Source organism: Lissotriton vulgaris, chromosome 2_1 (assembly GCF_964263255.1).
Source record: "Lissotriton vulgaris chromosome 2_1, aLisVul1.2, whole genome shotgun sequence".
In the NCBI taxonomy this organism is placed as follows: domain Eukaryota; kingdom Metazoa; phylum Chordata; class Amphibia; order Caudata; family Salamandridae; genus Lissotriton; species Lissotriton vulgaris.
This window is the reverse complement of record NC_141687.1, coordinates 2,024,495,106-2,024,520,793: the sequence shown is the minus strand read 5'-3', so window position 1 is coordinate 2,024,520,793 and position 25,688 is coordinate 2,024,495,106. Positions and strand designations below refer to the sequence as shown.

Genomic DNA, 25,688 nt, shown 5'->3' with positions numbered 1-25,688 from the left:
GAGCAATGCGAAACCCACGGCTCACATTGCTTCCATGGAAACAAAAGCTAAGGTGATGTTGTATGCCCTATGCATGCTGAATTCTAAATTAAGTGGCCCATCCACCAAATCTATCAGAAAGGTTATAAACGCCAAGTTGTTACCCTCGCTCACATATGGCCAATTAGCATTCCCAGGGGCTTATAGTAACATCTTGGAACAAGCCAACTGTCGAGCGTTTAAGCAAATCTTTCAAATATCAATACATACCCGGAATGCATTTATATCATTGTGATTTGCAAGACGTACTGAGTCAGGGCTGGCTGTAGCGCTGGTGGCGCCCGGTGCAACAATGTTTCTTGGTGCCCCCTCCATCCCATCCATGCTGGAGGTGGTGACAACCACCAAGGAGAGACTTCCATCACCACCACCTTTTAACAGTGCCCCTCAAGGCTCTATAACTACTCTCTTTCAGATGCATTTAATTATTTGTATAGCGCTATTCATACCAGTGTAGGGTTTCAGGGCACTTTGTGTATGAGCTATTGCCCCACCTTTGTCGTATAGATTGATACACCTATTAAAAAGGGAGCCTGGGCCCTTATTACGTCTTTGTGTACTTTTGGGTAATCGTGCGTTGAAAAGTTAGGAAACTAGCTCACCCGCATACACCTTGGATCTCTGTAGTTGAAGAGCTGTGTGCTCAGTACACATAGAGTAAGATCACCGTTAGAGTTGGTGTTTTGAGAAACACCATCCTCGTCATCATCACATGATTTTATTGTTCATTTATGTACTGTTACACACAAACAACAATTTAGCCATTGTTTAAAGGTGTATGTAACCCATCCGCAGCAGAAATCTGGAAAATTAGTCATTATCCAAAACCATCCAAGCCGTCGGCGGTCACGGTTCCTGTCATTCATAAATACCCCCAAGCCCACTCCTGGAACTCCACAATGGCCAAGTGGTCCTATCTCTTGTGAATATCGTGCAATTCATAAGATGGATCGTGAGCTGTTCAAAACCCCAGTACAGCACAAAAAGGGCAATTAATCACGTTTTAAACAACATCTTACAAGGGACAATACAGAAAAAATGAGGCACTCTTTCATGACGCAGGGAATTCCACTTGCCTTACAGGCACTCTGTTCACTCTTACCTGACCAAGAAGCCCGCTTAGCGCCAGTGTCGCAGCATCTACCTGCGCATCCTGTGAAGCCTTCTTAGATCTGCAGAGTGAGTTCCTTCTGAATGAACTTCAGGTAGCCATTGGGTTCTAGTGGCTAAGCCGTTCCTCCCTAGTGGGGTAGCCCTAACTTTATGGAAAGAATGCCCTTTTACATACTCTTACTAAGACACCTTTCAGATTAACTTACTTTGTCTACACAAAACCTACCTACCGCCTTCCCCCCCCCCCCCCCCACCTCATCCACAGTTAATATTGGAAACTAAGCTTGAACAAACTCAAGAAGTACCATCCGCGGAAATCTCATTGGGCTGTTTTAGAAGCACACACCAATAAAAGATCATAATGATATTTGTTGTATGCTTTTTAAAGGTAGAGGCCACCCAGCCAAAGTATTTGTACTCCTTCAGATCAGCAAATACCACATGTCTTCTTCCTAAATTAAAATATATTGAAACGAAACAGTTATATGTTATGTCATGACCAGGAATCAACATGTCATTGTCTTTCCAGGCAAACCTTTCTCCTGGGTATAAGATCACCCTTACGGATGCTGGACTGATTATTAATTTTCTCATGGGAGGAACCTACAGGTGCTCGTACACCCGAAAACGATTTCGAACTATCTACAAAAACATGACCCAGGTACTGTAGTCTCTGAGAATGTATTATCTGATGTTTTAAAATGAGGACATTAGTGGGATTTCTGAAGTGCTCTGTGGAGATGGGCAGGCCTAACATTCACTGGGAGAGGAGATCAAAGGGGATGACTTTGAAACATTCTATTTTCGAACCAAGTCATCAAAATATCATGTCAATATGTCTGATTCTTTAACATTTGCACATATTCTGACTTAGTGAATTAGGTTATATCACTGAATTGTGTGACTTTTATTACAATTAATTATTTATACAAAGAGTCAAGAAATGCATCCTCCCTCTGAAGAATGACTAGATGTTGTTGCTGTGGGTGACTGCCATCTCCCTTCTCTCCCACCTTCTCATGATGGTGGACATATGGATGCTGTGTACAGGAAGAACAAACTTACACTATAGCCAGTGAAAATGCGTTATTTGCTCGAAAGTAAGTAGATATGCTTAACTACAACTCGCCTGATGGTGGATAATCGCTTCATAATTTAGCAGTAAATATTTTTGCTGCCACAGGTTTTTGTTAGCTTGATAAGCCTCTGGGAACCTGATGTAAGGGCCTGTCTTGGAGAAAAAAGAGTGGATATTTCGGTTTTGCAAGCACAGCTGTATTTCTGAGGAGGTCTCTCGCCACGCTCAAAGGTTGGATTCCTGGACAGAAACATCTGACATGTTGTCACGCCCTACCTTATTTCCAGCAGTTGTCTTGAAAATGAAAAGGACAAAGAATGTGTCTAGTGCTCTTATACCCGGAGGTGTGTAGGTGCTGGCCTAACAGAAGAAAGCCTACTTAATTAGTTTTCTTAATAGCTTTTAAGAGCCCTCAACTACCCAAGGGATTCCCAGCTCTGAGTGATTGAGCTGTGACGGGATAATATATATACAAAATTACTGCGGGAATAACAATCTTTATAACTTTTTCCTGTATCTAGATTACACTTCTACTAGTCTCGTGGCAAGGTGTCTTAAAGCTTAAGTGCCAAATTTGAAAAGGATCTGCCTTCCCCATCTTACCCTCTTAATTCTTGTAGTTCTGAGGATGCGTTTTTAAGATGATCTTGGACTTCTATTGGGGACATATGACACAACCAAGTCTCTAATTTTAGGAGGGGCCTCTATTGTTTATTGCTTTGAGTCAAGCAAAGTGCCTTAAATGTAATCCTTATGTCAACTGGGAGCCAATGGAGCTGTTTCAAATACTCCCCTACTGGCTCGTGAATTGGAACTTTGCAAAGAAGCCTGGCTGCTGCGTTCTGTACAACTTGAAGACGTTTTATAACGTATTTTGGGGAGCCTAGCTAAAGGGAGTAACCATATTCAAGACGAGAGATCAACATAGAATAAATTTGTATTTTCCCTAAGTACTTTGGGATCAACTCTAAGACCTTGCGGATCATTCTAAGTAATCTGAAACAGGTGCCCACCCGCTTTTTTACTTGTTTTTCCATTGTCCGTTCATTACCCATCCAGATTCCCATATTCTTGATGGAAGGGTTAGGATCTGGAGAGCTACCCATACAACTTGGCCAGCTGGGCAAAGGTCTGGCTACGACTTTACTCCTTAGGATCATCAGCGGTCTTGTTCCCATTTAACTTCAGGCAGCTGTTCTTCATCCACTGAGACATCGTTTCCAGGCATGGTAAAGATGCTTACAGTCTGAATTTGCTCCATTATCATAGGAGACCACCAGATACGTATTATCTGCATATGAGATCAAGGATAGGCCGAACTCCTGAACGATATCTGCCAGTGGTCACATATAGATATTGAATTGAATAGAGCTCCAGAGTCTATTAATTAAAGAACTATGTGTTTAATTCCTTTCTGAAAGCAAGCTGTCAGCCTTCGTTTTAAGACTGAGGGGCATGGAGTTCCATAACCTGGAAGTGCAGGTCACAAAGCTCCTGCCACCCCAGTTTGATCTCTTAAATTTTGAAAATACTATACTGTCGTCTCTCTTTCCCAGCTGGACAATAACCCTGAAATCCTACTTAACTGCCTGCAAGACATACAAACTGCCTCAGCAACATCGGAATCCAGGACAAGGCGCTGGAATGGATCATCTCCTTCCTCGACGGAAGAACACAGAGAGTCCGCCTACCACCGTACAAGTCAGAGGCCTCCGAAGTCATCTGCGGCGTCCCTCAAGGATCATCTCTGAGCCCCACTCTCTTCAACGTCTACATGAGCCCCCTCGCGGCCATCGTACGCAAACACAACCTCAGCATAATCTCCTACGCCGACGACACCCAGCTGATCCTTTCCCTGACCAACGACCCCGCCTCCGCCAGAGCCAACCTGCACGAAGGAAGGAGAGAGGTAGCCGAGTGGATGACGACCAGCCGCCTAAAACTGAACTCGGACAAGACGGAGGTCCTCATCCTGGGCTCTTCCCCCTCCGCCTGGGACGACTCCTGGTGGCCCCCCGCCCTGGGCACCGCACCCAAACCGACAGACCATGCACGCAACCTGGGCTTCATCCTGGACTCCTCCCTCTCCATGACCAGACAAGTCAACAACGTCTCCTCGGCGTGCTTCAACATCCTACGCATGCTACGGAAGATTTTCCGGTGGATCCCCACCGAGACCAGGAAGACCGTCACCCAGGCCCTCGTCACCAGCCGACTGGACTACGGCAACGCCCTCTACGCCGGTACCACCGCCAAGCTCCAGAAGAGACTCCAGCGGATCCAGAACGCCTCAGCCAGACTCATCCTCGACATCCCACGAACCAGCCACATCACCGGACATCTGAGAGACTTTCACTGGCTCCCCGTCAACAAAAGAATCACCTTCCGCCTCCTCACCCACGCACACAAAGCCCTACACGACCAAGGCCCGAGCTACCTCAACAGCCGGATCAACTTCTACGCACCCAAACGCCACCTCCGATCAGCCAACCACGCCCTCGCCGCCGTCCCCCGCATCCGAAGTGCGACTACAGGAGGAAGGTCCTTCTCCTACCTGGCCGCCAAGACCTGGAACTCCCTCCCGACCGACCTGCGCCTGACCCAAGACCACCTCTCCTTCAGGAAGAAGCTGAAGACCTGGCTGTTCGAGCAGTAGCGGCACCCCTCCCCCAGCGCCTTGAGACCCTACGGGTATGTAGCGCGCTCTACAAGTGTCACTGATTGATTGATACCTGGATGTGCGAATCCTCGCTGAAGCTGAACGGGACAAAAACAGAAATCATGCTTCTGGGCAACAAATGGTCCTCCGTCCCTCCTTCAGTCTGGACGGATTCCTTCGGTGACATCCCTACGCCTAAGACAGAAATTAAAACACTGGGCTTCTGGTTGGAGCAGGACCTCTCCTTGAAGACCCAGGCAGTCAAGACCGCGGGGACCTGCTTTGGCCTTCTCCGTTCAATTCGCAAGATCCTCCCCCTCCTGCCCCCCCTGTCCAGGAAACTTCTAGTTCAAGGGCTCATACTAGCACGTCTGGACTACGGCAACGCCGCATACCTCGGCGCTCCTGAAACCACCCTGGCCAAACACCAGCGTGCACAAAACGCCGCGGCGAGACTCATTCTCAACCTTCCTCCCAGAGCCCCGACCACACCGGCCCTTAAATCTCTGCACTGGCTTCCGGTCCGCCAGCGAGTGGAGTTTAAGGCCATGTGCATCACGCACAAACTCATCAATGGGGCTGGACCTGCCGCCCTCAAAGATATGATTACACCTTATAAAGCCCACAGAAACCTTCGCTCGGACAACGAACATCTGGCCACAGTCCCAAGATTCAAGAAGTCGCGCACCGGTGGTCGCCGCTTCTCGGTCAAGGCCGCCTCTAACTGGAACGCTCTTCCTCGCCTGCTGCGCCTGGAACCTAGCCACGCACTTTTCTGCAAAAAACTCAAAACCCTCCTCTTCCCCAAATAGTTCCTGGTTTCCGCCTGTCCTGGATTTTACATTCTTATAGCGCGGGGATGCCCTCAGGTCACCAGGCGCTCTATAAATCTCAAAATAAATAAATAATAAATAAATACTGTAGGCTGACGCAGATCGAAGGGGCATAATAGGGGCATAGCGCTGAAACTGACACTTAAGATATTTAGGGCCTAAGTTATTCAAGGACTTGAAGGCAATTCAGTGCCTTGAAGTCTATGTGCTTCTTAACAGGAAGCCAGTGGAGCTGTACAGGAGCTTGTCACAGTTTTGTGTTTTGGTAGTCCTCAAAGCAGCCGGGCTGCGGTGGTGTTCTGTAACATCTGTAGCTTGTTTAAAAATCTTTTCTGAATGTTAGTGAAAAGTGTATTAAGGTAGTCAAGTTTGGAGACCATTAGAGCGGACACCAATTTCTGTAGTTCCCTTGGTATGAAGGGGAGAACTTGCCTGAGCAATTTTAAGAGAAAAAAGAAGAGGTTATTTGGTTTAATTTGGCCTTCGAAGGACAGTTTACTATCAAAAAGAACCTACCTGCGGATTTCTTCATTTCAGACAGGTAATGCGCTATTTACACAATGTTAGAATTGGTGTTTCTGATTGGCAGAGATATGCAGCCTGTCTAAGCAGGATAAGCTACAGCCTCACTGAGAGATAACCTTTTTCTCACCCTCTGGTAGCTTGGCACAGAGCAGTCAGGCTTATCTAGAGAGGGAATGTGTAAAGTATTTGTGCAACACACACACACATACACACAGAGTAACACAATAAATACCCCACAAAAATACTCCACACAGAAATATAGAATATATTTTGTATGAGTAAAACAAGACCAAAACAACAAAAATCTAATAATTAGAAGTGGAGTTATGAATTTAGATTAAATCAAAATCTAGTGCTTAAAGTTAAATACAGAGTATGGGTTCCTTGAGGTCGCGCAGGCTAGGGGTAAATCCAATGTTCAGGCTGACGGCGATGGAGGCAGACTGGCTGCAGGTCCCACGCAGGTACTGCTAAAGTTCCTTGCAGGGAGTAATTGTTGACGTTAAATACTTGATGTGTTGGTTCCGATCTATGCAGGAGATGAACCCCTTTACAATGCAGGCACTCCGTCATCATTGAGCTGCCCTGTCTGTCGTCGTCAAGCCGCACAGTCCATCAAAGTGATGTTGTCAATCGGCTCCTGCGTCAAAGGCTAATGCGTCAGTTCCAATCTGCGCAAAGTCATCACTTCATCGATTTTGCTGGTTCTGGATAGCAAATGTCACCCTTCAAGGGCCCAGCACTGGATTGGCATCACCTGGCAGGGCAGTACTCACTGATGGCACAGTCAAGATGCTGTTATAGGGTAAAAGGAAGTCTGTGATAGCCCTGAGTTTTCAGAACAGGTGGCAAGCCAGCAAGCCCTCAAAGTCACCCTGGGTGCAAGTGAGAGTCCAGTCCTTGTCCTCAGCAGGTCAGATCTCAGCAGGCAGCAGGGCAGCACAGCAAAGCAGAAAATTTGTTCTTCTAGAGCAGTAACTTTAAAGCAGGCACTTGAAGCCACACAGGTCTCTATTTCATCTGAGCCCTGGCACCAGATTATCACTTGGGGGTAATTAGCTCTTTGTGTGGGAAACAGGACACTGCCTAATTCAGGTGTGTAGCCCCCATGCCTTCCTGCCAAGGAAGAGCTATCAGAATACTGAGGAGTTCTCTGTCGACACCTACCAGAAGGGCCCATGGGTGGTTTGTCATCCAGAACTATACCAGGTCTCTACCGCAAGCATACCTGGGAACAGGGTTTTCAAGGGCTGTGAAGTAAGCCTTCTTGCAGTTGAGGATGGGAGTTATACCAGCAAAAGAACATCTCTCCCTATGGACATGCTCGGAAACCACTACAAACTGTAGACTTTGCAGTGACCAAAAAGAGGATGTTTTGCATTTACTGTGTATTTGATACACAATGATCAGGAAATTAGTACAATAGCGGTACATTGTTAGGCTTTCCATTATACAACAATGATATACTGTGATGTACATGTCCGAACATATGGCATCAGCAGAAATAGTCTAGATGTCAGAGCAATACAAAATCACTAAAAGCCAGCTCACATGTCTCGGGGTCAACAATTTTGAGCATCTTCCCTTCTACAGACAGAACCCCAGATTCATAATCCCTGATCCGGAAGCGTCCCAGTGGACTGTGTGGCACATAAATATGAATACAGCGTACAACATCAACAGGAGTATCCTTCCCTCGTACTGTTTACTCAGCCCAACCCCTCCGGAACAAGGCCACTCTCCACCTGCGTATCAGTCTCTGTTTTTCTCAGCTATATATGCCCTATAAGGGCCTCCGATGTCTTCAGGACGTGAGGAACTGGGCATCAGAGATGCGTAAATTTCACAATTCACATTCCAATACGCTAGGCTTTTGAAGCCAAGCCTGTGGTGTGGATCCCTGTTTCTTGCCCCACATTAATGCTATCTCTCGTTTAGCCAAGCGCCGCAAACCTCCTCACTTTCTTGGGGAAGTTAACCATGTAGCCCAGGAGAGTAATTTCTGGGGTGGGGATCAAAGACAGGGAGATCATGTCTCCCAGTGTGGCATGCACCTGCTCCCAATACAGTTGTAGTCTGGAACAAGTCCAGGTCAAATGTGCAAAATCTGCATGAGGGGCAAAGCATTTCCAACAATGGTGTAGCCTAGATGGGTCTATCCTGTGCGACCAGGCAGGTGTGTGGTACATTCTACGCAGGAATTTAAAATGCAGAAGTTTGTTCCTGCTGTTAAGGGACACCTCCTTTGTGACTCTGCAACACTGTTCCTATTGGTCCTCCGTAATGGGCCGGCCTAAGTCCTGTTCCGATGCCGGGCGAGTTTTAACATCAGATAAGCAGAGACGCATACCTTGTACATTTTCGATACCAAATGAGCGCCCGTTTCACTCTCAATAACTAACGTTAATGGAGCAGCTGGTTCGGGCGCAATGGGAAATGTGGGACAAGTGGCTCTTAGTATAGAATGCGTACACTGCAGTACGAAGGCTTCCATGAAGGAGCGGTCTTGAAACCGAAGATCCTCGGTCATCGAGAAGACATGATCTTTTGGAATAGATCACTCAACTTTTGGACCCCAAACTTATTCAGTGTGCCTTGTACTAATGTTTCGCCCGTGATGGGGAGCCATGAGGGGTTAGGGAGCGGTAGAGCCCATGAATACAATAGGTCCAGACCTAAAAATCTCAGTAACTTCACCCACGCCCAGCTAGTGGTAGAAATTGTGTGGATATCTAGTTGGTCCCTCGGGGCCCCTTTGGGTAGAACAGTGGATAACTTCTGTGGGAGCACCAAATCTGCCTCAGGTCGCAAGTAAGGGAACCGGGCGTCCGGGTGGTACCAAGAAAAGGAATAACTGAACTGTGCCATTAATTAATATAAATACATATCAGGGACACCATAGCCACCCCTCTCGTAAGAGAGAGTCAGAGTCTGCCAGCTTACCTGTGGTCTCTTACCACCCCATACCAATCTTATAAGGTGTTGTTTCAGTTGCGAGAAGAATGACTGAGTAAGGGGATGGTAATGCTATTAAAAAAATATGAAAACCTCGGAAGGACTATCATTTTAATAATGGCGACTCTACCCGCCATCGACAATGGGAGGCGAAGCCATCGCTCTATTTGTGATTTCAATGAGCTAACCGCCCGGCCATAATTTAACCTGATGATAGTGTCAAGGCCCATGTGTATGTGGACACCAAGATATTTGAGCGTGTCATGACACCATTCAAGTGGATACTTAAAGTCCCAAGGGGTAGTGCTGCGTGTTAGCGGGAAAATCACGGACTTGTGCCAGTTAATACCAAGCCCTGAAAACCGGCCGAACCGTAAGATCTCCCTGATAATTGGCTCAAGGTTAAGTTGTGGGTATCTCACATATGAAATAGTGTCATCTGCATAAAGGGGATAAGAATGGGTAATGTAGCCTCCAAAGGAGTTTGTTGATAAGAGTGAGTTAGTGATTTGTAACTAATATGCAGGTAACTTAATTAACCTGAGTGAATTTAATTCATTAACAGTTGAATAAACAGGTATATATTTAGGACTAACTAAACAAAACAAGACTTGACATTGAAACAATACAATTTGAGACAAAGACTCTTGAGCATGTGTATAGGCAAAAAATAGATTTTATCAAAATTCAGTCATCAAGGGAAAAATACAATACAGAAAAATATGTAGAACAGGAATACAGGATGGAAATCAGAAAGTAAATCAAAATCACTGTAAAGCCTGTAGAACACCTATCCAAAAGGATGTAGACAATTTTCTTTGGATAAGGTTGGGAGTCGACGTTTCGGTCTTTATGGGTAACTCTCTAAGACCATCATCAGGACGAAGGTAAATTAATATTGTAACTCCCTATTAAAATAGAATAAAACAATTTCACTATGACATGAAAATTAAATTCGGCATTCAAAGTTGCGCTATACACATGAATACAACAAAAATAGACAATGGACCTCAAACATAACTTTAAGTCCTACACTGAACTAGATACATGATGACAACAACATTTACACAATATTTACAATGTAGACAAAGCATATGGTGCTGTACAGTTTAAATACATAGAGCAGTTATTTACAGTGCATTGACTCGTCGTGAGATTAGACTAGAGACTAGTTGAAGCCAGATATTGGGATATCTAAGTTGTTCACGAAGTGAGAGTGAGTTAACGCTAGTCGGGTGTGTCCCGCTCACTATGTATGGCCTCAGATTGGGTTGTAATCTCTTGCCCATTCTCGATCCACAGATTATTCCTTCCCGAGCGTTTCCTTGAATTTATCCAAGAGGCAATTTCGTCTTACTCATCCCCCCTCGATACTAGAACAGGTAAATGTTCCCTGTTTAAATGTTATAGCTTTTGGACTTATACTTACATCCAGACAGCGATCTTAAAATTCAAATCCATTTTGACCCCTATAGATCGTCGATTTGTGACGACGTTGAAATTCTCCAAAACCCTGCGAGGCGGGACGTTTCAATAAGAACATATTTTCTCAATTGCGTGTGCCCTTGAGGCTACAGAGGTAACAATATCACCATCTCAATTTTAAATCACCTCAGATAATGATAGAAATGCAGATATTAATTATTCTTCATCCAATTTTACAGATAAATACCTTCCCTGGCTTAATGCACTAGATCTTCCCAACATAGGAAGAGAGTCTTTTTCGTTTTAAGGTATCTATTTTTGTGTATATCATACTAAAACGATCAGTATAGGTTTCTAATTAGTACCCTTGTTCACTGACACCAATAGAGTCAATATTGTTGAATCTGAGGCCATACATAGCGAGCGGGACACACCCGACTAGCGTTAACTCACTCTCACTTCGTGAACAACTTAGATATCCCAATATCTGGCTTCAACTAGTCTCTAGTCTAATCTCACGACGAGTCAATGCACTGTAAGTAACTGCTCTATGTATTTAAACTGTACAGCACCATATGCTTTGTCTACATTGTAAATATTGTGTAAATGTTGTTGTCATCATGTATCTAGTTCAGTGTAGGACTTAAAGTTATGTTTGAGGTCCATTGTCTATTTTTGTTGTATTCATGTGTATAGCGCAACTTTGAATGCCGAATTTAATTTTCATGTCATAGTGAAATTGTTTTATTCTATTTTAATAGGGAGTTACAATATTAATTTACCTTCGTCCTGATGATGGTCTTAGAGAGTTACCCATAAAGACCGAAACGTCGACTCCCAACCTTATCCAAAGAAAATTGTCTACATCCTTTTGGATAGGTGTTCTACAGGCTTTACAGTGATTTTGATTTACTTTCTGATTTCCATCCTGTATTCCTGTTCTACATATTTTTCTGTATTGTATTTTTCCCTTGATGACTGAATTTTGATAACATCTATTTTTTGCCTATACACATGCTCAAGAGTCTTTGTCTCAAATTGTATTGTTTCAATGTCAAGTCTTGTTTTGTTTAGTTAGTCCTAAATATATACCTGTTTATTCAACTGTTAATGAATTAAATTCACTCAGGTTAATTAAGTTACCTGCATATTAGTTACAAATCACTAACTCACTCTTATCAACAAACTCCTTTGGAGGCTACATTATCCATTCTTATTACGTTTTACCCAAGCCCCCAAAGGTTTATTGGGTTGCTCACTAGTATTTCCTATAATCTGCATAAAGGGACACCAACCAAGGACCAGTTTTAAACTGCAGACTGCGGTGTAAGTGACGCTTCTGAAAGTGTCTGATCAGAGGGTCCATTGCTAGAATAAATAATAAAGGGGACAAGAAGCAGCCCTATGTTATACTGCGAGACAAGCGAAAAGGTTGGGATATCTTTCTGTTAAGACGCAGTCTGGAGAGGGCCTAGTGTACAAAAGGGCGGTGGTGGAAACAAAACCCTCGGGCATTCCCATGCGACGAATCACCAAAATAAAAAAAAGGCCATTCTAAGGAATCAAAGGCCTTTTCGGCGTCTAGCAATACCGCAGCTGCTGGAATCTTGGGGTCTCTCCGATGAATTACTACAAACAAGGTCCGTAGATTTAGTGAAGTGGAGCCATGGGGGACAAACCCAGACTGGGCCGGAGAGATAATATATTCCATTAATAAAGAAAGACGGATTCCGATCTCCTTGGCCAATATTTTATAATCCAGGTTCAATAGTGGAAGGGGCCTATACGAGCCACACAGCGAAGGATCTTTAGCCGGTTTTGGGAGCAAAATGATGATCGCTTCTCTAAAGGTGGGTGGGAGAATACCCTTCTTCAGCGCTTCCACATAAACTTCTATCAAACGTGGAACCAAGATATCTTTGTATGCTTTGTAAAAATCAGCGGAGAACCCATCTAGACCAGGCGCAGACGAACCCCGGAGCACCTCAATGGCCTCCACAATACTTTCCTGGGATATGGGAACAGCAAGAAAATCCTGCATGTATTTCTGTAGCTAGACTAGCGCAATTTTAGCGAGATAATCTTCCTGAGCGCGGAGATCACTACTAATCCTAGAGGTGTATAGGGTCTTAAAGTGGGACAGGAATGTGTCGCAAATCTCCGGAGTGGAATACACCAACTGGACATCTGGACCTCTTATTTCGGTTATATAAGCTTTACTGTAAGGGGGGCGGAGGATGTGTGCTAATATTTTGCAAGGACACTCGCCTTCTCCATACCTCTGTGCCATGTGGTGCCTACCCAGAAATAATAGTTCCCTCTCTACAGCGTCGCGGAATTCTACCATCAAAGCCAAACGCGGAGTCTCCCCCTCAGCTGAGGCGTGCTTAAGCAATTTCGAATCAAAGGCAGCTATTTCCTTCTCAATGCGAGATAAAGTATTACGCAGGTCCTTCAGGACGCCCGTGTTTTAAGCAATACAGACCTCCCGAATATACGCTTTAAAACCCTCCCATAGCACTGCCCATGTATCCACCGACACTGTATTGATGTCAAAATAGTCTTCTATGGCAACCCTCACCTCTTCAAGAAACACCTGATCTTGTAGCACCCCTTCCCTGGGAAATCTCCATTGCCTCTCAAAACCACCTAGATGCGGGACATCAAGCTGCAGTACCACAGGAGAGTGATATGAAACGGTGGTCCGTGGCAGCCAGAAATGCCCGGAGATACCAACCAGTAGTCAATTCTAGTCCAGGTGTCATGAAATCCAGAGTAGTGCGTATATGCAGTGGCGGCCAAGTGGTGTGTGCACTCTAAGTCAACCAGTGAGAATTGCCGTCAAACATCCTGTAATGCAAGGCAACCGCAGTGTTTAGTGTCTGGTGAGGTGGCGGTACTGTCTCTAGTGAGATCTAATAATAAATTAAAATCACCCCCCCCCCTAAATTGAGCAAACAGGGATTTAGTGCTGATAAGTGTATTTGTAGCGAAAGGAAAAACTCTGGGGAGTCGACATTCGGACCATGGATACCTATTATTGCAACAAAATGGCCCATTAGTGTGCCTGTAACAATCAATAAACGGCCTTCACCATCATCTATCACTCTGCTCAGGGAGAATGGGACCCCTCTAGCATATCTACTATAACTGGAAAAATATCTACGGGCTCCCCAGCTCGCAGCCATTGTTGGAGTGTCAGATTTGGACAAATGGGTCTCCTGCAAGCAGGCTATATCAATGTTGTGACTCCATATGTAATTGCAAAACACACAAGATGATGGACGGAATGTTGCACAATGGCAAAACATTCACCCCCAGTCACAGATCTGGGTTTAATCCATCGTTATTTTGCTCACCAAGCCACCCCAGTTCAGATATGGCCATATGTAAATCAGTCTTGTCCCTGTGCCTCATGGGAACAGTCCAGCCCGAACTGCCAAGCCATGTCTTTCCTGGACCGGAATCAAGCATCGTAGGACCGGTTTCTGGCTATCAGCCGTCTTCAGCCAGGATAGTTTGACTCCAGTGGCTTAGTGAGTACTGGGGTGAATGTATGACATTGTTCTGCATTCTGTCCATCAACTGTTGTTTTTGCATTTGTCACCCCGAGTGGGACGGGTATGCTCAGATGTGAGCCCTGTGCTCTCCATGCCACTGGAATCAAGCTATCCTGGCTGAAGACGACTGAAAGCCCGAAACCGGTCCTAGGATGCTTGTTTCCAGTCCAGGGAAGACCTGGGATGGCAGTTCGGACTGGACTGTTCCCATGGGGCACAGGGTCAAGACTGATTTGCATATGGCTGGGTTCAAACTGGAATGGCATGGTGAGCAAAAAACGATGGATTTAGGCCCAGATCTCTGTACTGGGGTGAATGTATGACATTGTTCTGCATTCTGTCCATCAACTGTTATTTTTGCAATATGTAATTGAGCACCTGGCGCCTTTTACTGTTGCTGTTTAACCCCTGACATTCTATGACATAAGTGACAGCCTGGAAGGACCAGGCACATTACCGAACTGTGCCATTCTAGGATTAAAACATTAATCATGAAATCGTACAAGTTAAACAAATGCCATAAAACAATGACCTGTGTACCAATACCAAGCAACCGGTAAACAAACTGCAAGTATCCCCCCACCACCCACCATCCAGCCTCACCCTTTCCCTAGTGAGGCAAAACCATGCCCCACGGACCACCTGACGGTGCCAATGAAATCTATCTGTAAATGCGGGAACAGCACACAAACGCCTTAATCTTAGTTCATACAAAAACAGGAGCAGGTATACACCATGAGACGCAGCAATGCCACGTCGGCCGGATATTCAAATGTAAAACACTAGCAAATAGTAGAAAATCAAAAGTAGAATACAGAACAGTACAGAAAACTCAAAGCTCAAAGAAGCATCATCCAGTTCCAGTGTTAGAGAAGAGTTCCATACTGGTTTCGGAACCGCTATGGGGAGGAGATACGACTCGCTCAACTGCCGCGGCTACATTGTTATCCTTTTTGTAGTTATGGCAAAATTCCTGCGCTTCATTCGGAGTGCCAAATATGCGTGATCTGCCGCCCACATCCACTTTGAGTCTGGCCGGATATAGCATTCCGTACCGCAACCCCAGATTTCGTAAAGTGGCCTTTACTCCGTTGAATTTGCGGCGAGCATCTTGGACCACGATCATGAAGTGCGGAAAGAATGCGAGCTTGTTCCCCTGCTACTGAATTTCGCCACGTTCATGAGCGGCACGTAGCGCCGTGTCTCTATCTCTAAAGTTCATGATCCTCGCAATAATGGGTCGCGGCGGCAGGCCGGGGTTGGGGCGGGGGCCCAGTGACCTGTAAGCTCGCTCCACCACAAATCCTTATGTAAAGTTCTCTCTGCTAAACAGTTCAGATAGCAATTGTTCCACCAAAAAGTCCATATGACCTGTATTGGCAGTTTCCGGTACGCCAAGGATGCTCACATTGTTGTGCCGACTGCGCGCCTCCAAGACCTCGATCTTGATCGCGACCTCCTTCAAAATTCGCTCCACTCTGACCAGCCGTTTCTGCAAGTGGGCCGCACCATCTTCAAAATCTGAAATCTGTGCCTCAGCCACATCCAAGCAACTGTCATGCGCCTGAACCTTGGAGCTCATATCAGCCAGTCTCTCATTCAGTGTGTCGAATCTGCCATCCAGGGCTTTAAATCCAGCTCTCATTTCCTTAAGCATTGCAGCTGTGAGAGACGGCGGGTCCTCCGCATCTTCGGCTCCCGGGGCTCCCTCCGTCATGTCCGCAAGCTCCTCGGATGCGTTATCAGTGACATTCTCGAAAGGCAGAGTCCGTTGTTTAGGATCTTTGAGTCCCATGTCCTAGAGTAGAGAATTGCACAACTAAGACAGGTATAAAGTGGTAGTAGCACTCTCTGGGAACAAGCACAGCGAGATAGGCCCCGCCGAGGTTAGGCCGTCCGGTGTGGCGGAATCGGTAAGTCCCAAAGCGACCCATCTGCCAAGTCCAACGTTGACGCGATGCTAGTGAGGGCTGCGCTCCTGGTCCAAGGCAGTGTGCTCCCACAGTGTGCGATCAGCCAGCAGACCAGCCCCTATGCCGTACCTAGAGTGTGCAGCAGATCTGTGAGGACAGCCTGCAAGGTGAATCCAAACGTGCCCCAGCCAGAGAGAGCGAGCCGCCGGCCCCCCAGGCCACCAGGATCTCTTAGTGTTTTGTGGTATCCCCAGTCGCCAGGCAGGCCTGGTACACTGTGTGGACTCTTAGGATACTCCGAGGAGGGTAAGCACTAGTTTACCTGGGAAACCTTGGGGGAGATCGATCCGCACCCCGCAGTGGAACAGCCTTTGTGGATCCCAAGGAGGCAGCAGCAGTGGTCTTCTACTGATTATATGAGAGGCGCAGGTACGAGGTTGAGCACATCCTCCTTGCCAGCTATGCAGTGAGTCGCCTCAAATGGGTATCTGAGCCACAGGACACTTCACACAGGTCTCCAGCTCAATAGAAGCTGTGCAACATCAGACAGAACCCGCCTGGTACTGAAGTCCGCAAAGGGAGGAGGGGGCCCGAGCACCAAGCCTGACCCAGCACTACACCAGCTCAAGCAGCGGAACCGATTGGGCCGCCCCCTCACATCCACCGCACCGAGACCGGAAGGCCCTGTTCCCAACTCGGTCCCTTTAAAAGGCCACAATCGCAGGGCTGGCAGCACCCCACAGCTATCGCGCACGCCACACAGCCCGAAGCCTTGATTCAGCGGGTGAGAGCAGCCACACTGCTGATGAGTTTTCTTTGTTAATTAATCAAGCTAATCATGATGATATCTGGCTTTAGGCATGGCCGGCCGCCGGAGCTTCAAGCACAGGCGGTCATCTTAGTCCCCTGTGTGGGCAAGGGGAGTTTTAAGGCTTGGCAAGTGGTTTTAAAATGAAAGTCGAAGGGGCAGTAAACTGCACACATAGGCCCTGCAATGGCAGGCCAGAGACATGTTTGAAAGGCTACTTGTGTGGGTGGCACAATCAGTGCTTCAGGCCACTAGTAGCATTTAGGTTACAGGCCCTGTGTACATGGTATACCACTTTACAAGGGACTTACTAGTAAACTAAATATGTCAATTGTGTGTACACCAATGTTACCATGTTTAGAGGAGAATCACCTGCACTTTAGCACTGGTCAGCAGTGGTAAAGTGCTCAGAGTTGAAACCCTATAAACTTTGGGATGGCCCTTCAGAGAGGAACATTTCCCAAGACACAGCAATTTCAGATTTGTTTCCCTATGTTGTATGCTATTGTTTAACACGAATATACACTTTTGAAAACCTTCCCACATCGCCTCGCTCGATTACCAATGTAGATATATTGTGAAATTTTCCTCATTTCTGTCCCTCAGCTTCATTTTATAAATATGTGAGCTACGAATAACAATTGAACCCTGACAAATATGTTTTGTACTTTACCTGAGATGAGCTCCACTGGTCTCCATTACTTATTTTGACCTTTATATGGATAGTCTTTTAATTCTTACGTTAGACTTGGCCTTTCTGGCAGGTTCACCCCAGAACTTTTTGCGTTTGAACTCTGAAATAATTATAATGATTTCTGGTCTTTGCGCACTTTAGCACTGTGGCGCAGTGGAAAGTGTGTGCGCTCTCTGCGTGCGTGTGTGAGATTGGCCTGCCCTCCCGTAGGAATGCATAGGGAATGTGTGTGTCCCTGGTAGTTCCTGATGCGTCGGGGAGTGCAGGTGCGAGTTTGGTATGTGCGGACTCGTGTGATTAAATGCTGCGCAATGATGTATGCGGCGTGATTGTGTCTAGTGTGGAAGTGCCACTTCTAGAAGTTGGCATGTTTGTGTAATTTGTGTCTGGCGTGTGATTGGCTGGAGCTGGCTGGTGAGCCTGGCTCTAGGAGTCAGGATGGGTCTACCCCGGTGGTGAGTGTTGAGATTAGCATGCTGGTGTGAGGGAGGGGCTGCACCTGGGACCTGAACAGGGCTGGACTTTCCCCACACAATGCTGGCTCCGCCCCCTGTGGTGCGTCTAATGACCCTAGCCTGGCCAGTGAATAGTGAGAGGGGCTGAGACCATCAAGAGTGCTCCCAAACCAGCTGCGCCTGGTTTTGCCCCCACCCTACAGACAAAGGGATTTTCTGTATAAAATGAGGCTGTGACCTCATGTTCAATGTTCTTGTTTCCTGACTAGAATCTACCAGGGGCGTGCTGCTGCTCGGGCCCACGGGGAGGCTTGGCTCCCTGGGCCCTGCCCAGCCCCTGGATGCCCTGGCTGCTGGAAGACTTCTTGGGGACCCCTCTGCCTGGTCTGGAATGACTAGGGGATTCTTCCTCGCCCCAGGATCCTTTCTTGTTCTTCTGGGACCTTTTTGACTGCGATTTCCTTGCCCTGACTTAGAATGGTGTTTTCTGCATGGCTTTGGCGCAAGCCTTAGCCAACCAGAAATCCCCATTTCTAACATTGTTGGCCAGCGGTGGGAAATGGACTTGCGCAGTACCACAGCGATAACTAGCCTCACTACAAAACTCTGCATTTTAGATAGTCACATTTTGGGGCATTATTTTTTCTAAATTGTTCTGAAGGTCATTTCTTTGGAAATGTGTTTCTTGTGCGCTGTGAGTTAAAGGTGTCACTAGCTCTGGGTGTTTTTCTATCCCCTAAGTGCAGTTTTAATTTTCTGGATTCAACAGAGGGTGGGATCCAGTGGTGGCAGCGTAATGGTGTCCAGTACATTTGTTCCCCGCCCCACTCCCAGAGTTTGGTACCTGTGTCATGTGTGCTCAGGTTGAGAAATCAGGGGTGGTAGAAACTGCCTTACCAGTCCGAGGGGGGGGTTGTGTGTGGATGAATGGTGTGTGGCACTAGACAAGTGAGTGTGATTTCTCTGGGATGGGGAGCTTGCTGAATAAATGGTGTGTGTTGGATTTCAGGGGTGGGCTTGAAGCTCAAGGGAGTTTTGACCTGCCCCTATGCCATTGTGTTATTTGTTGGGGAGTGACCCTAGGGAAAGTTCTGGTCTTCCAGCCCGGTGGTGGAAGTGGCTCAGAGGAGCACAAGCCCGGTCTCCGTAGTCTGGGTGTTTTTTTGGGGAACACCAGGTGAGGGAGCTTAGAATGTCCGTATGGAGCGTCCTTTGAGGGGGATCTCCCAGTGTCTGAAGGAAATGGAGTCTCAGTAAGCAGAGCTCCATTAGTCCTGGTGTCTGGCAGTACCGCTCCAGTTGGGAGGGTGCAGAAGTCCAGAAGGTGGGGTGTGAGGGGGATAGGCTCCCCAGTGGAAGAACCAGTGGGTCAGAGGCCAGCCAGAAGGGATGTTTCGCCGGAGAGTGACCATGGTGATGACACTTCTGTCCTGAGTGACAGGCAGACTTGCTACACGACACAATAGTTATGTGTCACCCTCAAGGAAGTCCTGGTGCGCCAGGCATCTGACCAAAGGGTACGTCCCTTGGTTGGGGAGCCAGTAGCCGGTGTTTCCAGATCTGGACGTAAGGGCAACTGTAAGTAGTGTCCTGAAGTTACAAGAAGGAACTTCTGCCTGAAGAGAAGGAAACAGGTAAGCTGTATGGAGGAGTACTGTCCCTGACCTGGGGTATTGGCCTGCAGTGGTTTCCTTTCTGCTGAAGGAGGAGAGAAAGTGTTAGACTTTATTTTCAACTTGTAGAAGTCCTGGTGTGCTAGGCATCTGACCAAAGGGTAACGTCCCTAGGTTGGGGAGCCAGGTTCAGGTGTTTGCCTGTCCTGGATGGCAGGGCGACTGTAGCCAATGTCCTGGCCGGTTTGTCTTCTAGGGGTACAGAGGGTGCAGAACTCTGGAAGGGGGTTAGAGGAAGTCTGACCCCTGTGCATCTGGTGAATCTGGATCCCAGATGGCAGACCAGTTCAGGAAGCTGTGACCTCGCCGTCATTGACCACCCTGGTGTTCTGTAGGCACCGCACTGTGCAAACGCCTCACTACGCCTCTATGGCATGGTCTGACCGCGTCACTGCTGCTATGGGAGTAACGTCCCCGAACTGGTGGCAGAGTTGTGTTCTGGAGGGTGCTTCTCCTGGGAGAGTGCGCAACCCCAGAAGTAGAGGTAGGGTGGGGCATTCTTGTCTGTGACCTCTGGTCAGCCTGAGGGTGCGGACCCTAGGTTGGAGGATCAGTGGTAGTTTGGAACTACACTGAGAAAGGGAGTGGAGAATGGCTAGTGTAGGACAGGGGTTACTACCCCCCACTCTGTGGATGGGCATAGACCAGTGGTATCTGGGTGGCCTAGGGCCTGGTCCTAGCCGTGGACAACTAAGGAGTACCAGTGGGGTAGCCTGGTTGGGCCTGTTTTTTTTTTTAAAGTATGTGCTTGTCTTGTGGAACCACAGGGCGTAGAACCGGAGAGTGTCCCTGCAGTGCGGGCCCGCGTCCGTGTTCTATCACCCAAAGCAGGGAAGTCCATCACAGTGGTGATTGGTCTGCCCTGCGTTTTGGCTGGAAGGGGGTTGTGTTGGACTTGGCCCTTCTGGCAGGTTCACCCCTGAACTTTTTGCATTTGAACTCTGAAATAATTATAATTATTTCTGGTCTTTGCGCACTTTAGCACTGTGGCGCAGTGGAAAGTACGTGCGCTCTCTGAGTTCGTGTGTGAGATTGGCCTGCCCTCCCATAGGAATGCATGGGGAATGTGTATGTCCCTGGTGGATCCTGATGTGTGGGGAGTGCAGGTGCGAGTTTGGTATGTGCGGACTCGTGTGATTAAATGCTGCGCAATGATGTATGCGGTGTGATTGTGTCTAGTGTGGAAGTGCCACTTCTAGAAGTTGGCATGTTTGTGTAATTTGTGTCTGGCATGTGATTGGCTGGAGCTGGCAGGTGAGCCTGGCTCTAGGAGTCAGGATGGGTCTGCCCCGGTGGTGAGTGTTGAGATTAGCATGCTGATGTGATGGAGGAGCTGCACCTGGGATCTGAATAGGGCTGGGCTTTCCTCACACAATGCTGGCTCCGCCCCCTGTGGTGCGTCTAATGACCCTAGCCTGGCCAGTGAATAGTGAGAGGGGCTGAGCCCATCAAAAGTGCTCCCAAACCAGCTGCGCCTGGTTTTGCCCCCACCCTAGAGACAAAGGAATTTTCTGTATAAAATGAGGCTGTGACCTCATGTTCAATGTTCTTGTTTCCGGTCTAGAATCTACCAGGGGCGTGCTGCTGCTGGGGCCCAGGCAAAGGCTTGCCTTCCTAGGCCCTGCCCAGCCCCTGGATGCCCTCGCTGCTGGAAGACTTCTTGGGGACCCCTCTGCCTGGTCTGGAATGACTAGGGGATTCTTCCTTGCCCCAGGATCCTTTCTTGTTCTTCTGGGACCTTTTTGACTGTGTTTTCCTTGCCCTTACTTAGAATGGTGGTTTCTGCCTGGCTTTGGCGCAAGCCTTAGCCAAACGGAAATCCCTATTTCTAACATTACAGACTTGCTCCTCTATACTCCCTACTTGTTCAGGGCTGTTAGAGGGCCAGCGCCAGGCTTGGGCAGTGTGGGCAGCTGCCCATGGCCTTGCATTCATCCCACCAGCAACGGGCCCTGCACCGGTGGTGTGCCCTGTTGTTTCCCTGGCGATCCATTTGGAAGAAATCTGTCTCCTTGCAGTGAGGCCCCCCCCCCTCCCCGGGACTCTCAGGGTGGGGTCCATAGGCCATGGGGAGGGAAACACTTCTCTTGTCCCAATTGCAAGGAGACCTTTCAGAGACACGGCAAGATACCCATTGTCAGCCCTTAGCGCCCCCATGGTATTCACTTTCAGCCCACAAGCAATTCTCCCACCTTCAGCCCGATAGGAGCTGTGGAAGAGGTGCTTTTAGGGGGCTGGGAGGAGGAGCTGTGTCACTTATGTGAATTAGAGGGGCCTCACATATTCCCTTTTTGGCCAGGGCCATGCAAATCCTAGAACCAGCCCTGGCTGTTAGGTATGACAAAGGACATTTCTGTTTCTGTATGCATTATGCGCAGAGAAGCATTTCTGTATTAATAAAACACTTTCTGAAAAATGTCTGAACTCTTCATTTTCCCTCTCTTGCCAGGAAGTTTCAAACGGAGCTGCTCAAACCCGTGCTGATCACGTCTTCAATGACAGAGAAGTGAAAAAAGAAAAACAAAGACACAACCACTTCATCCAGACGGCGCAGCCCTGCAGGCCAAAGGTAGGTGTAGTCGAGTTGGTGCGACGCGGTGTTCAGGCAGCTGGTTAGTGCATATGAGTAAGGAGTGGACAGTGCAAAGACAGACCTGTTCCACTGCATCAAAATCTCCAATTAGAGCGTGCTAAGAAGTCCCTGAGCACAGTTGGGCCGTAAATCTGGTTCCGCGCACCAACAGCTTCTATGAAACAACTCATATTTGCGCCTGTGATTTATGTAGCGGTCTAGTCGTTGGCTGCTGCATAGAGCTGGGACCCCCAACCCGGAACCCCATGCACACATTGTATCACTTTCTGGCCAGGTGTGGCCAGAAGGCTTAAATAAACGGGCCGGAGTCGCTTGTGACTTCTGGTCCACACTAGCAAGCCTGTGAGTGTGTGTCCCTTGATTGCGCTGCTCCTTGCAACAAGCTCTTGCACCCCCCCACAATTTACGGCTGCTGGAACATTATATTATTTGGTACTTGGCTGTTATTCCATATCCCCTCTTGATTGACTGCTTATTGCTCACCTGTGCATTTGTGACTCACTCATCGCGAAAGTTTGCGGGTGCATGATATGCACGTACATTTAGCACCCCGATTGTAATTGGGCCCTTGATGCCGAAATGAAGACTTGCATTGGTTTTAGATTCGCGCCATCAGCGCTATTTGCATATGTAGTGATAGTGCATAATCCCAGACAGTGACATAAGAAGGTCACGTCCCTCATGCATGCGCAGAAGAGGTGTAACATGTTCAGTTCACACAGTATGCCTTCCAGATATTGTTGGGTTATCCCAACTTTCTGCGCGTACCCCTTTGACAGCAGTTTGTTATTATGATATTAAGAACTTCACGTCCCTGTTTAGAACTGGAGTTACGGTAAAATCGCATGCACATTCACTAATTCTATACAACTATTCTATGCAATTATGATAACCCCACCGGAATGGGAAGTTACATTGAAGGGCCGATTTTTCTAGTTGTAAAACCTCTTTAAATAGGATTTTACTGCATATATTTACTACCTGCTCTAAGCAGGTGCGGTGGTAAATTATACATGGAATTGTAGGTGGGGTGGGAGAAAAAAGTAGGGGAGGGAAGGGGAAAATATGAACTTGAAAAAAAAATGGGAACACAACAACCATGACAAATTAAAGCCAGAATTGCCAAAGCCAGAAGACTGGGAGCCAACCTTAGAACTATTGGCTTTTCCAATGCTTGTTTTTGGTTGTTAGCATGACAGCATTCTTTCACACTGGCTGTGGAGCACGGAGTGAGGGAAAAGCTGAAGTTTCTCTTAATATTAGGAAATATTTTAAAGCGGTTTTATTACTTGAATATGCCACTTTCAGAGCTCTCTCACATGTAGCCATGCTCATGACTGGTGGGTATCTTGGTGGCTATGGTATCCAGTGCAGAGGTATTATGGTTGAATGGGTGACGATGCACATATTTTACGTTGCTAGTCCATGGAATCAGAATATTACCATGTGCTTAATTTTAACAGAAGGATACCACAGCCCAAGAAACTACATCGCAAAAAGCAAGGGTTGAGTCGATTGATGCAGGGGACCCAAAAACAGAGCCCTTTCCATATCCTTTCAATGAGCTGCTGGTGTGGGCTGTTCTCATGAGGCGGCAGAAGATGGCCCTGCTCTTCTGGCAGCATGGAGAAGAGCTCATGGCCAAGGCACTCATAGCCAGGAAGCTGTATCGAGCCATGTCCTCAGAAGCAAAACAGAGTGAAGTCATCGATGATACGTCAGAAGAGCTGAAAGAGCATTCCAAGTAAGAACTTAATCGGAGTTTCCTGTACTGCAATATTGTAATAAATTATCAATGGAGCAATATCAAGAACGTCTTAAAATGTAATTGCATTGCAGATATTTTGATTTAATTGAATTATTTTTTACTTAATAGATTTCTTGAGTGGGTAAATACCAGTTAGGGTGCCCTGGAGCAAGTAAACAGCTGAAGAGATAGAGATTAGTGCCAGAACAGCCAGGTATTAACAATTGTCTAAATACCAAATGTTTAGTGGTGGATCTCAACATTGCAGCAAAATAATTCCAAACATTAGCTGTAAGCTAGGAAAAAGATAGACCTTCCTGCTACATTTGTAAAAAGGAATCAGAGAAGAAACGTAGATATGATATTAAGGAAGAATCTTACTAATTGAAATATGATTGTTAGGATCTGTTTGCAAATACTGAGGTTTTTCTAGACAAATCTTTTAGAGATTGATAGCAGGTATAATTACCTAAGAATAGTGCTAACATGGAAACAAGAAGGAAGCCATAACAAAAGATGTTGGGGGAGGGGCTGAGTTCTGAACATGTTGAAGTCTTGGAGCGGCTAGAGGAGCAAGACTGAGATACAATTATTTACAATAGTCTGAGGGTCGAGCCTGTGGCTGCCTGAAGTAGAGAGGAGCAAGGTTCAGCTGGAAGATAAAATAGAATCTTTTTTTAGTCTTTATGTAAAGAAAACTGGATGCTACTTGAATGATCTGAAGAAAAAGTGATGAACTTTGATTGAACAAGAACCTAGGGGCCATATGTTTCTGGCTATTTTCGATTCGCAAAGGCCGAAATTCGCCGAATTTCGGCCTTTGCGAATCGGAAACGGCCATTTTTGCACATTTGCAATGTATGAAAAAGTAGCAAAATAAGGAATTGCAAAAATTTGCGATTCCTTATTTTGCCATAGCATTTAAGTAATCGCAATTTAGCGATTCCTTAAATGCTATGTAAGAAGCTTTTTTCTCTTGCGAATGTGGTTTATTGGTGGTAAATTGCGATTCCTTTTCAATAAGCACAAATTGGCATTTTTCATTGTGGCATGTGACGCACATGCATGCCCTTAGGGCATGTATGTGCGCCATATGCGCACACATGTCATTTTCAGGGGTGCAGCAGGGTGTTCTTGAGGCACCCCCTGCACCCTTGAAAATTCGCACAATTTGCGATTAGCAAATTTCCCATTCATTTCTATGGGCCTCCTGGCCCATAGAAATGAATGGGAAGTATTCATTATTTGCGAATTCGCAAATAAAGAATATTAAGGAATCGCTAAAATTCCTAGATTACCTACATACATACCGTTTTGCGAATTCCAAATAGCGATTCCTTAAGATTCGCTATTTTAAATTCGTAAAACGGAAGTATGATACATATGGCCCTAGGTTATGAACTGAAGAGACAGGTTGGGCACACTGAAAGAAACAAAAACCCAGCAAATGCACCAGCCAGCAGACTGAATGGACAAGGATCTGTCAAGAACAAGAATTTTCACATTGTCTTAATTTCTTTTTAGACCATTGCCTTACATTAATTTTGCCACTGCTGATTAACAGTTGCAAAACTGAGGCAGAGCCGTGGCAGAATAATTTGGGCATAATCAGAGTAGC

The 25,688-nt window shown here is 46.7% G+C and overlaps 1 protein-coding gene across 1 annotated transcript in view; it reads left to right on the top strand.

The window, feature by feature from the left end:
- Positions 1-25,688, top strand: part of LOC147733673 (transient receptor potential cation channel subfamily M member 7-like) — a 1,613,265-nt gene that overhangs the window by 749,339 nt on the left and 838,238 nt on the right. Inside the window, exons 14-16 of the mRNA XM_086958251.1 lie at positions 1,682-1,813; positions 22,180-22,299; positions 23,787-24,067. Of these exons, the coding sequence (XP_086814377.1) occupies positions 1,682-1,813; positions 22,180-22,299; positions 23,787-24,067 (533 nt within the window). The remainder of the gene's footprint in view (positions 1-1,681; positions 1,814-22,179; positions 22,300-23,786; positions 24,068-25,688) is intronic.